Source organism: Bombus bifarius, unplaced genomic scaffold, assembly GCF_011952205.1.
Source record: "Bombus bifarius isolate JDL3187 unplaced genomic scaffold, Bbif_JDL3187 scf7180000007977, whole genome shotgun sequence".
In the NCBI taxonomy this organism is placed as follows: domain Eukaryota; kingdom Metazoa; phylum Arthropoda; class Insecta; order Hymenoptera; family Apidae; genus Bombus; species Bombus bifarius.
In genome coordinates, this window is record NW_022884362.1 from 1800711 (window position 1) to 1815173 (window position 14463).

Below are 14463 nucleotides of genomic sequence, written 5' to 3' on the forward strand. Positions count from 1 at the left end.
TTCAATCTCAGAACTTGTATGTTCTTCGATTGCAAATGCTCTTTTCGATACTGTTTCCTCAAGAAGTATTTCACTCTCGTTATTACTTCCGAAATCGCGTTATGCAGCGTCCTACTGTACTTTGGTATTAAAACAGATAAAGTTCAACCGATCTAATATCGATCAATTACGATTTAAGTTTAAGTTTAAGTATGGCCTTCGACCTGTTGAGTCATAGAGAATACTATCATAAGCAACTAATTCTCACACTTTTATACAGCGTGAATTAGTAAAACTCTATGTGTATGTACATAATTAACTTCGTACGTATTTTCAAGCTGTTGAATCGTTCTTGATGATCGTGGGCGATCAGAGAAAAATGGTAGCTCTGTCATATTTGTACAAGCACGTAGCGTGTATGTATCACTAGTACGTTGAGCCTATAAGAGATCAGACGTAGAGTGTTGGCAATTATTGTAGCACACGGACGTGAAAGCTACGCATTAGACAGTCGCTCTTGTGATTCAGAAATTTCGTTCACTTTCGAACGTCGCTGCCAGAGGGAATAGTTAGAAAACGAATATTTGCAACGTCCAGGTAATGTAAAGTGTACTTTAAATTTGAAAAAAAACGAACAATAATCGATAGAAGGTGTTAATTAAACTTTCATCGATGTTTTTGTGCTTGGTATTTTGTTGACGTTACGAGAAGATTTTGCAACTTCTTTTCAAGGCGAATAATTCGATGGAATACTATGTTCCTACGTACAAGTTATATGTGTATTTTTATAACGGACGGTGTAAGGTATTTGCTCGAGGAGAATAATTCTATATGAAACAGCAAACATCGAGTGAAAGTGTACCGAATGTTTATAAACTTAGGTATGTTTATAAACTAAGGTAACATCAGACCAAAATACTCGCAGAAAATGAAAAATATACAGTACAGAAATAACAAGACGAAAGGTTAGAAGTTGGTGTAAGAAGTTGGTGTATGCGAACATAAAAGGAGTGATTGTTCAGCATCGAGCGTGAGTTTTATGTGACTATGTGCTCTTATATCTGACACGGTATTTCGTTTTTAATAGTTTCTATCGAAAAACTCGACGCACGTTTTATTAAATTTCCGATAGGATCTGATTTTTATTAACATTTGCCATTCCTTGTACGATTAAACAGCCAAGAATCGCCATCGAACTCGACAAGATTCGACAGAAACTAACAAACTCGATAAGATTCGATAGAAACTGAAGATAGTTGCTACGAATTTTAACAAAAAAAAAAAAAAAGATACTTGCGCAATTATGCCAAAGAATTTTATGGATAAATAAGATCCATGGCAGAGGTTCGTGGAAAAATTGTACGTCAGCGAGAGAAATAAACTACTGTTTGAATATTTTTTACCACTCGCTATACATGCACTCGAAGCAACCTTTTGTTCGCTTCTTAGCAGCGTCATTTGATTTCGAAACTCGTCACTGGCATACATTATTGAATTGGAGCTATATGTATACCTCATTTCTCACTGTTAAACATATGCACACACATATATGCGTTCGCTTACACTCCATTCCTTTTCGGTATAAAAGTATCAGCTCTCTTCTGCAGCGTCTAGTTTCTGGTTGACCCGCGTTCTTACAGTGTCTTCTCTTTCTTTGGAATTTGACTTCTTTTTGTTTATTTTTATCGTTAATTCTTTGACTGATATCTCGATGACATAGTTTCTCTTACTACACCATTAAGACACATTAAGAAAAGCTTCATGGAAAGAGCTGTTAATATAACGTCAGGTATGTCGAGTTGTATTTTAGAATAGAAAAGTAAGCATAGTAAAAGATGCACTTTAGAATGGCAGATTCGAAGCGAATCATAGAGTCGAAGGGTTCGGTACATTTTTACGAAGTTAAATTTATTAATCGTGATAGAGACAGTATGCGATGCTTGAGTCGTGGAAAACGTGACGCTTGTGAACGATACGTTTGCAATGATTATGTCTCTCGTTGAAAGAGAAAGGCAGAGCGTAGAGCGTAGAGAAAGGGAGCATTGTATAACGTAGCGTTTCAAAGACACGCGATGAATGCAATAAATGCAATAAATGCCGGAGGAACGTAATAAAAAGATAAGTAAAGTAAATAAGATCGCGGAATCTAATAATCTAATAATCTCTTCTAGATTATTAGATATACTATTACGATAGCAAATATAATTTCGCAAGTATCACGATAAACGCTATTCAGTATTTTACAAAAGTAAAATCCAGGTATCCCAGTATCGACGTAGGTTTTATATTGAATTCAACCGTACATTCGGAAAGAAATATATACAGGGTGGTTGGTAACTGGTGGTACAAGCGGAAGGGGGTGATTCTACGCGAAAAAAGAAGTCGAAAATATAGAATAAAAATTTTTTTTTTAATTTTTCCATCAAGACAACGATCTACAGTGAGATTCGTTATAACGAGCCGCGATAAAGTGCACGCGTACCGAGCGGAAATTCAAAGTGGATTTTCTCGAAAACAAAGCCTCGAACGAACAATTTTTATTCTATATTTTCGACTTGTTTTTTCGCGTAGAATCACCCCCTTTCCGCTCGTACCATCAGTTACCAATCACCCTGTACATATTGTATAGTATATTATAGTATAAAATTTTCAGAATGGAAGTAAATCCTTTGAAAATCGATGAAGCCATCATCGAGAAAGCCCTTCGAAACAAGTTATCGGATGAAACTGTTAGAGTTTTGGAGATCCAGCTAAATTGTATGTCAGAAAAAGGATTAAACTTTCTTAGTGATCTGTATAAAGCGCACATCAGATATACAGCTTCTTCGATCAAAAAGAAAGAGGAAACGAAGTCGGAAAGATCGATCAGTTTGGTTATTAAAGCCGAACCTCTGAGGGAACTGTCGCGCGACATCGTTCGTCAACAAAATCTGTTTCTGATCGAATTGAAAGTTCTGCGTGACGTTCTACCCAAGATGAAGGAATTTGTTTATCATCAACTCGGTCCAAATTTATTATGCGGTCTCGACGATCCTCGTATTCTTGTTATGGAAAACTTGATAAACAGAGGATTCATTATGAAGGATCGTCAGAAAGGATTGTCGTTCGAACACTGCCGTTTAGTCATACAACAACTCGCGAGATTACACGCTGGATCTGTCGCAGTTCTCGAAAAGGTACGGATCGCACATTACGTTCTAAGCTGTATCTAAACGTTGCTTAAAAATCAAGTGTAAAGATCATCGTACCGTGATTCTGGATTTATGCAGCATCTGTGAAAAAATGTTCGTGCACAATTCACTTCGAGCATGATTTACTAGTTTAAAATTTTCCACATTCACTGCCGTCACACGTGCGGACCACATCTGCGTCCTATTCACGGTGATCCGAGATTCAAAAATTGGCCGATTATGGCGAGATGGAATACCACTACGCGCCATTAATTTCGTCTAAGAGATGAGAGCGTACAAATTGTAAATGCGTTGTTATCGACGTAAGCAAATAAACGAGGCCGATAATATGATTTCTAGTAATTCCTGCCCACGCGTTAATTGCCGAGCCTCTTCTATTAAATCTTTCGACTCTTGCGGATTTCTGACGGCGGAAATTCCCTTATTTTGTCGATCGAGGATGATACACTACTCGAGAAACTGCTTCTATTTGTAAATAACACACGTTTCGAAAAGCACGGTTCGCGTTGCAGCGAACTATCTTTATGTAAGTCCGACGGTGGTGAATAGGCACGAGAGTAGAAGCTATAATTAACTTGTTCGCCTTTACGTCAATTGGTACGGAGACGACTTTGTTCCTTTGAGACTTTTTATTCTCGCGATGAGTAGTTTACGGCACGATGAATAGAAAGAAATGTGACATTGAAGTTACAGCGTTCGAGGGCAACTTTCCACGAACTTCTTTTTACAAATCTCCACCGATCCGGAGGTTTAGAGTCAGTCTATAATGTTTTTTATATTTACTTTTTATTTACATATTTTTACACACATGTCATTACACATTGTAATGTCATGTACGTACAGTACTATAGTTTACCGACAATGTGTGCGTTCCTGAACGCCTATTATCCGATTCTACTTCATACGTGTGACGTAACGAATTAATGTTTTCGGATTACAAGTATTTACAAATCTCAGCTCGTTGAACTCACAAGGGAAGCTTCAGACCTGGTTCTCGCGGATTTCAATGAAATCGAACGCGGCGGTAGCTTTTACGCGAAATAAACATACCCGTAGTTTTATCCTCGGATGATCGATCAATTCTGAAGATAAGATAATATTAAACCAAGTTTTCAGGACAGAAAAAAAATACATAAGAAAGCTCCGCTCCCTAGTAGCTTAAACCCAAAAATTGTATTATACAACGAAAAATGTACATAATACAGCATGGCTACGTCGTACCGCCGCGTATCGGAACCTTTGCCTAACATATCATTACAAAAATTCACCGTTTATTGCGAATATGTACCTAAAACTGTATTCTTGGACTCGATAAACTTTAAATCTCCTAAAATAAGATAATATTAAAGATATCTCAATTTTAACGTTGTGGAACTTATGGTATAAAAGGGAAGGAAAGACTTGTTTGTTTATGTTCTCCTTATATTTTGTCGAAGCTTCTCGTGTTAGTTCTACAGAAACCTTGTATTCAAACAAACGAATAGCAAAGTCCAGTTATATGGACATTGTTTTCGATTATGCGAACAAAGAAACAGCCAGGGAGGGGAGAACCAGTGCGCTTCTACTAAACTTTCCGTTTAAACAAATTAAACTTCTTAAACTCGTTTATCACATTTCACGTGTATTTTAAACTCTTAAGCGAGGCGATTAGCATTATCCGTCGCGTTAGATCGTATTTCTACGTCGGTATATTCGATCGCCATTTAAAATTACAGGTCTCCGCGTTCGTAACTATTTCTGGTAGCTACGTACAAAGATCATCCGTCGTTTAACCCCAGGGTGGATCACGCGAAATAATTTTATATTAATCGTCGATAGCAGCGAATCGGTATATTTTTCGTTACTTGTTACTCAGTTACTTGTCGTAACTAATGGTTACGTCTTTGATAAATTATTTCTCCTGCATGTCTGAAATCTCGTCAATTTTTACGTGATATTAATTCGAGTGAATTTTTCAGGATCCACAGATAATTGAATCTTTTATAGATACTGGCATTGTGTCGACCAAATGTCCGAAAGCTTTTATACGAATGATGGAAGTAAGCCTTCTACGAATAGCTAACGAAATACAAAGATGGTCGAGCGAAAAATACACGAGTGCGGCGAATAAGCTGATCAAATTGTCACCAACTATCGGAACGCGTTGTATCGATGCGTATAATTACGACGTGGATGAATTCTGCGTACTAAATCACGGAGATTGTTGGATAAATAATCTAATGTTTCGAGAAAACGAGAAAGGCCAGCCTATTGAAGTCTTATTGGTAATACGTGTTCCATTACAACATACACGGTGTTATACTCTCTTGTAAAAAAGACGCAGTCACGACAGAAGTATAAAACATATAAGAAACGTAAATAGTATATCGACAAGTTGCCGATATATTTTATTTTCATCGACTAACGATAAATAGGTCTACTATAAAGAAATGTATCAGGAGAAATTAAGAGGGCGACGATGAAAATTTACGTGGCGTTTTATATGATACGTTCGTCTTATCTTAGTCATAGTCGAGTCGATATATAGAAACTTGGAAAATAAATACGCATTAACATTTTAGAATAGTTCGAGGTAAACGATCTTCTATCATATGAAAACTAAGCCACCGGATCGCCTTCCTTATGCCGTAGAATCGGAATTTTTCTTCTCCTTTCTCTGGTTTTACCATAGAGTATTTTCCAGGTCGATTATCAGATGGCTGTTTACACGTCTCCAGTTATCGATCTGTTGTACTTTTTGAACATTTGTCCAGAATTTCACGTAAAGTACGACAATGACGATGATTTTCTGGAACTTTATCTGCATACTTTGCAAGAGACTATGAAAAATATCGATTGCAAGAGAAAACCGCCCACGATGGAACAGTTAAAAGAAGCGATACATAAAAGAAGGATATACGCTGTTTTCTCTGGAGTCGTGCTTTATTTACGAATGATGGGAAGTAAAGAGGACACCGAAGATTTCGAGGAATTATTGACCAAGTTGTTAGGCGAAACTAAAATGGACGTTTTCAGAAACCCAGACGCGGTGAAACTAGCGCATAAAATGATCCCAATTATGAACGAAAGAGGTTACTTCGATTGAAACAATTCGTTTTAGCTATTAAGATAAAGGAAGATTATTTATTCTCGATCGTATTCGGCATTATTTTGTAACGTTATTATGCCTATATATATATTGCCATCGTATCTTGTAAAACGTGGCTACAAATACGGTGTCTCGCGAAAGTATTCGACTATTTATCGCGCAACCTTTTATACGAATATAATATCACGTGCATTATAGAAAAAATTTTGAAATTCTGTCCGCACTGAGACACGTGTCTCGCGTTTGTTGCGAACATACGCTTTGCGAAAAATTAATATACAGCGTGGATAGAAATCCGAAAGTTACATTGAACGACGTACAGATACTCTCGCTACGTATTGTAGCTTATTAAGATAGCGAATAACAGACTGTTCGAGTACCTGCTTTGCTATCGTATTTGATATCTCGTAACTTCTATTTACGTTTACAGTTTCGTCTCGAGCTTTGCCAATATGCGTAATCGCGATAGTCTCGGGTAGTTACAGTGCCAGCGAGATTTCAAAATGTTTCGTATAATAGAGAAATGAAAGACAGGGAATAATTTCTAGGAGAGTTGGAGTATCCTTGCCAGCTACTGCCTTACATAAGAATAAAACATGCTATAAAATTCCGACATTCTTACTAAATTAATACTTTTTTCGTTCCTTCGATCCTGGGATATATCTTCTCTACTAAAAGTAAAGCGAGGAACTTTCGATATATAACGCTGCTCGAAGTCGAGTTTATCGAGTTTATCATAAACGTTGCGATATATGGAAGAATTGTAATCTCCAGGACAATATCATTGTATATGAGATTTGTATCAGAACAATTAAATATACGATATTAAAACATAGACGCGTACGTTATGTCGTAGAAACGAAATCCCTCGACGCTTTTAACCGGAATATCTATGAAATACCGCATCGCACCTCGTTGCTGGTTTCCCATAGAACCATTTGAAAGATTTTTTTTTTTATTTATTTATTTGAATTTTTGCAATTTGTCCAGTAGGACATTTGGTAAAATATTATAGCTTGGTGGTATAATAATATAACATGTGGATGGCTACCCCGAATAAGTGAGATACCAATTTGAAAAATGACGCGTTTCTTCGATCAACGATTAAAAGGGTTGAAATAGTAAATCTCGATTAACGAAGAGGCTAATCGCCAGTGTCGATCCAAGTTGTAAAGTGGTCTCGAGATGCAGCGAAGAAAAAATTGCACCATCCATTGGACACACTGGATGTGCTTTCAAAAAGATTCTTGGAGAGCAAGCGTGCGACCTTGGCGGTCAGCCGGTAGCAATTGATTTATTGTAGGGCAGTAAAGCACTAGGCTAAAAGGACTCTGAAAGCATCGTCTTGGTAACCTACATCGTGAACAGAGAAATTGTTGTGGCAAGCCTCGATGGGGTGGCCTTTGCCTCGAGCAGAAACTACACTATCGGGCAAGGAAGAGAAATCCGCGATGGAACAGATGGAATTCATCTGCACGAGAGAGGTCTTTTTGCAACATTCGTCACTGTTTCTCCCTTTTAGTCTCTTCTGCCTTTAGTCTAGTTGGCCAACGACCTGTCTACCTTTCTTGTTTGCATTGACCTGAAAAATGTACGTAGTCGACCGAGAGTCCGGGGATTCGTAAATCATAGTGGAAAGGCGAATTGGAAAAATTCGGTAGTCGATTTTCGGTTCTCCGCACGAGGTATGAGAAAGTTGGAGCGAGGATGCAGCGCCCAGGGTAAAAATAAGACATAATAGAGAAACTAGACGCCTGTGCAGTATTCAGGTTATTCGGTCGTCAGTGGCAGAAAATTCCGGTAGCTGGCCGCGATTAGTTCCGAATCGGTTCGGAAATTACGTTACAGTAGAAACTGTGCGTTCCTCTTACTTTCGCATTTTCCGCTCGATCTCGTACTTGCGACAAAAAAGTATCTTACTTCGTAAATACCGTGTGAAAGTTTATTATCGAGCGAATCTCGTCGGCAGTTTCTCTGTTCATCGAAAAAGTAAAATAAATTGCGGAAAAATTATAATTTCGATGGTTGTCTCTTTCGACGCGTACAGAACGTGCCAGCGATCGCGGTACAATCGGCGATAGGGCGATTCTTCGCGAAAAGAACAAGTCGAGCTTGGAAATTTATCAGGCAGGTATACTTTAACCTTCACTGATTAACCACTAGGTACGACTAAATGATCAACGTCGTTCTACACGCGAAAATACGCGAAATATGTCAAACAAATTCTACAAAATGTCCAAATTGGACGAATTGTGAATGTGAAATATTAAATAAAAAAAAAGAAGAAAAATATGTCAAACAAAATTTGTCCAATTTTCCTTATTTTCGGGGAAGTAGAGTTCGAAGTTGTTTAATTAAGAACCGAGCTGGTACACGCGCGTGATAAATTTACAAACTTATCTTCCTCGAAAAGAAGGAGATTCTGCGAACAAACGTGCAGGTACTTACACGCGTATGACGCGGTTCTTGTACCGATTTATATCGAATTCTCCGTGAAACTTTTTCCTATCGAATTTGCGTTGTGTCTGGATGAAAAAAAAAATGATTACGTTATTGCGATGTTAAATTACAATTGCTATCGATTATTCTAACCGTAAGATAAAACGCTATGCGGCGACGATAAAAGAAGTTAGTCTGAAAGGGCATAAGAAATCGCTCGAAATTCTCGTGGGAGTTACTAATCCCCCAATTTTTCAGGTGTTCCATTTAACTACGCGTCGGACAACTGATTTGTCAACGTCCTTTACCTGAATAACGCCTGTTTCTTATTTGTCTTCTAAAAGAAAATGGTGTCAACCCTGGGAATACCTTTGGAATTTCTGAGCCGCGATTGATGAATTTCGAACTTGGAAATTTTTTTAGAAGCCCGAATTGTGCAACGAGATAAATGTGATTTTTCCACCGACACAAAGGGTTTGATACTCTTTAAAAAAGGGAAGGAAAAGAGGGAAGAAGGGGAAAAAAATCTTTTGATGGTATTGAATAACACAGTCGAACGGAGAATATTGATCCTCTTAACATCTACCGCCTAATCCTTCTATTATTATATCATCGCGTGACCTTCGTTTTTGCACCTCTTTGAAAAACGTTGGAATCTAGTTAGGAAATACGCGACGTTATTAACAATATAAACGAATTTCATATATTTTAGTTACGCACTATATTATACAGGGTGGTTGGTAACTGGCGGTACAAGCGGAAAGGGGGTGATTCTACGCGAAAAAAGAAGTCGAAAATATAGAATAAAAATTTTTCGTTCGAGGCTTTGTTTTCGAGAAAATCGACTTTGAATTTTCGCTCGGTACGCGTCCACTTTATCGCGTCTCGTTTTAACGGATCTCACCGTAGGTCGTTGTATCGATGGAAAAATTAAAAAAAAAATTTGTATTCTATATTTTCGACTTCTTTTTTCGCGTAGAATCACCCCCTTTCCTCTTGTACCACCAGTTACCAACCACCCTGTACATATGCTTGTTACGTATACATTTTTTAATAACGCGACGCTTCTATAAAGATAGTTTTGTAGCGGCACATGAGTCAGAGGACAATTCGAATCACGTTGTTGTTTTGCCTCGGAGTATCAAGACCGTTAGGTTACAAGTAACGTAAGAAGAAATAAACTGCGGGCAAAACGACGTCGCCGCTACATGCAACCGTCGAATGAAAACGAATTTGCATTTTCCGACTCTCCCCCGATCGGTATAAATAAACGGACGCGATCGCGAGCGACAGTACATATGGAATTACAGTCAGTTGTCGATCAGTTATCAACCAGTTATCAAGGAATTATCAGCCATCTAATTAACGAGTAATTAGCGACCCTATTTTACGACTTATACTTTTACGACTTACGTCTTAGCGAATCGGTTAATACGAACGTCTTTGCGAATATCGCCGGTACTTATTTATTAATCGTTTAAAAATATACTCGACGGTTTTGCTTATCAAGTATCTCGTTATTTAAACACAAGAAACCACGCAACATTTACCACATTGGTAACCCCGACGCGAGTCGAACACGACTAAACCTCTACAGTTTCGTTTCATCGAAGATAGCCGAAGAAAATTCTGTTTATCTACGAAGAATACTATTGTAATTATCGAAAATATTATAATTTGTCAATGTATATCTACATATGTATATCTGTATAACGCGTTAAATAGAAAAATATTCAAATTGTGTAAAAAAAAATCTCTTTGGAGGGGATGCAAATTTGACGTATGAAACCAAGAGGCAAACACGGTCTTATTCGATGGAACGTTTATCCAATGAAAAGTATCTATAAGGATAGGAATGAGATTGTACGAACGACGATAAAAAGAGAAAATCTACTTATCGATATTATCCCTGAATTTCGAGATTCATAGGGGCGTATTTACCCTGTCGGGACATGCAATTTTGGCATACGACGTGTAAATACAGACGTGTCATTGGACAACAATATACCCGTGGGATCGAAAGCTCGATCCCCGGTGTCAACGACCACGCTATCCTGAATTTTTCGATGGTGTTCCGTGACGACGCGACGTCGAGTAAATTATTGCTAAATGGTGTACCGGCGGATGTCAAGATGCGGGCCTCGTTCGGGTGGTCGTGGGATCTTTCGGCGGCGACGACCCTTTCGAAATACTAGAATGTGGAACAGAATCTTCTTAATCATCGACCAGCAAAACAAACAGTGAACATTCTTACGAAAATTGTATTAGCGTTTCTCGTACGTTGAACGAACAACCCTATTCTTTTTCCGTTTACAGCATTTGTCGATGTTTCCTCGTCGCAGCTACCTCTAAACGAGTTTCTGAACGAGCCTAAAAAGTATAATTTTTGTTTTACATATCGCACACATCGAAGAACGATAGGAAAGTTTTTTTTTTATTATTTAATTTATACTTTACAATTTGTCCAGCTGGACATGTGGTAAATCATAGGAAAGTGAAACATGGAAAATGTCAATTTACCAATATGTGGTAATGACTTATTGAAAATTTTAAGGAATATGTTCTTTAGAATTTGTCAAAAGAACGTTTTATTCCATTGTTGCTAATTTTAATTGTTTCTTTTATATTACAGGCCAGATATGGTATCGCGATAGTGTACGATATTCAAATATATACGGCAGATGTGATACGAAGTGACGTTTGAAATTGAAAACAATTTGTTCCAAGCTTTACGAAACGAGAGAAAGTGGAAAGGGAATATCAAGTATCGATGTTTTTGTTTTGTCGCCAAAAAGGATACAGGTGTCTTGGAATAGTCAAATCGATCAGATGTATTTTCTTTCGCTCGCGAGTCTCGTTAAATTTGTTGTTAATAGTATACAGTGTGTTTATTTTTATACTGAATATTTATAAATAGAGAAGTTCGTGTCCTTGCGCAGGAATCGATCGAACGGTGTAGCAAGATCGTCGTAAAGGTTTGGTTAAAATTAGCAAAACTTCATGACGGCCAATGGAAGTAACCTTAAGAGCCCGACCGTAGACTTGCCATATATTCAAACGAATATCAACGCTACGTCACCTTGGTTCTACGATGTTTTGAAAATCTGCGACCACATTGACATTGAACGTTGACGAGTATTCGCGTTGAATATTCCCCCGGTTTGTTTGTAAGGATTGTAAATCATGTAACAGATTTATGGGTCAGTTCTGTGCGGCTGGAAGGTACAGTTAGCCATTCGACACTTTCTTCTCGCTGGTTTTTCTTTCACATCCCTGTCACTACATCTTCGCCTCAACGATCCAAAGACTCGACCATGTTCCACAAAAGCCTCTCGTAAATTGTTTAGAAAGCCTTGTGCTAACATTTACGTTTACTCTTCTTCGAACAATTCCATCGAAGAAATAAAGTTCGGACCATGTTTGTACCGATATTAGTAGCACAATAAACTACCGCTTGATATACGTCCACTCTGTAATTTATCGATATCGAATAACGATAGAATAACGCGACAGAACAACGATAGAAATAATTACGAACAATGTCCTTTCTAACAGACTCTGTTATACCGCTTTACCACGTACAGACGAGTACATAACACGATCTCTGTTTGGACGTGATTTCTGTGCGAAAGGCAGAAGCCAAATGCGATTATGATCACCGGGGACACAGACAGGGGTGTATTATAATAAAGCGAAAGTGCTGTTATAGAACTCACGTTGAGCGACACGTGGCGAATCGTATCCTGATATTGTATCACTGTCTGCCACGTGACTATCACTTTATAAATATATCTATCGCACAACGTTCAGTTAGTGGCGCGCTGAACGTCGAGTTTCGGTCGAACTCGCTCGATCGTTCGTCTTCTTCTTCGGTATTTCGATGTAAGCAGGCCAATTGTCATCCTCTTCGGCGTTCACATCTATTACGCTAATGATGGTTCGCGAATTAAATAGACCGGACAAAAGTTGCCATACGCTGCGCGAAGTACAACAGTTGTAGCGTATACTATTTGGTCCTTGAACAAGCGTACAAAGTGGATCAACACGGTCGAATGGTGAAAACAGGAGAGTCCCTGACGTCGTACATACGTGTCTGTTAGGGGTGTCAATTTGTCCGGTGGAAGTCCAGTTTGTCCCTGTTTGTTTCGAGGAGAGCTTTATTTGCAGCACACAAGGACCACGAACGACAGCGACGGCTCGAGGGTGACGGGGTGGGTAAGAGGATGAAGCCCATATAGGAGCGTGGAAAAGTGGACGCCTCGCGTTATAACGACGTCCTGATGCCAGCTTCTTGTTTCAGGGAGGAGAAAAAAGGCCGGTAACGAGGCGCGACAACCGTAGAAACAGCTGTTTCACAAAAGCTGCGATCGAGAAACTCTTGGCTCGGTCCGTTGAGATTCTGACTGAACGAAAATTCTCTCGCTATTACTCCGACTACCTCTCGAAAGAATTACCGCACAGCTGTGTCGGTTGATACGCGTAAACACGAGCAACCTACCATCTATCATTTTCATGTGCTTCGAAAACAATGATTTTTGATAAACTTTACGGTAAAGCGCAGCGACTTACGATAGCTCTGACGCTACCATACGCATTACCTCACACTCGACAACGCTTCCTCTTTTATCATTCTTAGCTAGCGTCTAAACTTTGATCTATCAAAAGTTATTTAAAATATTCAATTGACGATATTACGATATCATTGACGGGAGCAAGCAAGTCGTCGATATATCGCCGTTGATTGTTTCATCGATATGGAACTGTAGCGGTAGATGAGAAATGGCGATTATACGCGGATGAAGTGGTAACTCTGCATAGAAAACCGCAGAGACGAATGACGAATGGCTGGACGAAACAGAGTCGAAATCCGTAGGAGAGAAGAGAAGATCGAAGGGAAAGAGAGGAGGTTGGAAGATGGGGTGCTGGAAAGGGAACCGTGTATGTTTGACGCACGTGCGTCTGTTACGCGTGTATCGGGTGCAAACGGGGCACGAAACCCCAACAACAAGGGTGAGAACATGCCGCACGGACAAAATGTGACATCCGGACTGATCAATTCCCAAGATTTCCGAGGACATGGTCTAACCCATTTACCCCCCGCGGAGTTCTCATTCTCCATTTTTCACCGCGCAACTTTACGTATCTTCTCCAGGCGGAATCTAACTCGGCAGTGAATTTCTGTCGTATAAAGATACGAATATATATAATAACATGGACATATTACAATGACGTAGTAAATATACGACAGTAAGGCGACCCTAGTATCATCGAACAAGTTTTACAATTTATATTTGATACATGCTTGTACGAAATTTTGTTCCTTCGCGGCGCGTAGAACCGGCACTTGAATGGACGAAATACGCTGTAGACTTGCATCAACTTTTATAAAATACGTTCTAATTTTAATCATTATGCGCGTTATGGTTTCGTACTTCTACTTGTATTATATTTACCTTTCTCGACTATATTTACGGAATTTATTTTCCAAACGACTCGCAACAAGCGCGTCAACGATATTACGCGCGTGATACTCTTTTTTTTAAATAAAAAAAGATATTTACAGTCTTCTCCGTCTCTATTCTGTGATAAATAAGAAGCGCATCGAGGATAAAAATACCAGAAAACGAATAAAGAGGAAGAGGAAGACAGAAGGAAGGAAAGAAGAAGGACATAGTGTTCCTTGTAGACGGTTTCTATGGCGTTGTTTTCGCCGAGGAAAGGACATGGCAGAGAGTTTCACCGCGATTGCTGTAACAGCATCGCCGT

General features: G+C 38.9%; 1 protein-coding gene across 3 annotated transcripts; it reads left to right on the forward strand.

Annotated features, from left to right (window-relative positions):
- Window positions 1-428: 428 nt before the first annotated feature.
- LOC117204203 lies at window positions 429-7093 on the forward strand. 3 transcript variants are annotated; one of them, XM_033441389.1, is made up of 4 exons: window positions 429-576; window positions 2633-3155; window positions 5129-5434; window positions 5854-7093. In XM_033441389.1, the coding sequence occupies exons 2-4, from the start codon at window positions 2634-2636 to the stop codon at window positions 6253-6255; spliced, it is 1230 nt and encodes a 409-aa protein (XP_033297280.1). In that variant the 5' UTR covers window positions 429-576; window position 2633; the 3' UTR covers window positions 6256-7093. The 3 variants fall into 3 exon arrangements, with proteins under 3 accessions (XP_033297280.1, XP_033297279.1, XP_033297281.1); XM_033441388.1 differs by lacking the exon at window positions 429-576 and adding an exon at window positions 712-1009; XM_033441390.1 differs by lacking the exon at window positions 429-576 and adding an exon at window positions 1603-1768.
- The last annotated feature ends 7370 nt before the right edge of the window (window positions 7094-14463 follow it).

What these genes read in the sequence shown, in the direction of transcription:
- LOC117204203 (XM_033441389.1), top strand. Translation starts at nt 2,634, where the DNA reads ATGGAAGTAAATCCTTTGAAAATCGATGAAGCCATCATCGAGAAAGCC. An exon ending in CTGTCGCAGTTCTCGAAAAG is followed by an intron (nt 3,156 to 5,128) that starts GTACGGATCGCA and finishes TGAATTTTTCAG; the next exon opens with GATCCACAGATAATTGAATC. An exon ending in AGCCTATTGAAGTCTTATTG is followed by an intron (nt 5,435 to 5,853) that starts GTAATACGTGTT and finishes AGTATTTTCCAG; the next exon opens with GTCGATTATCAGATGGCTGT.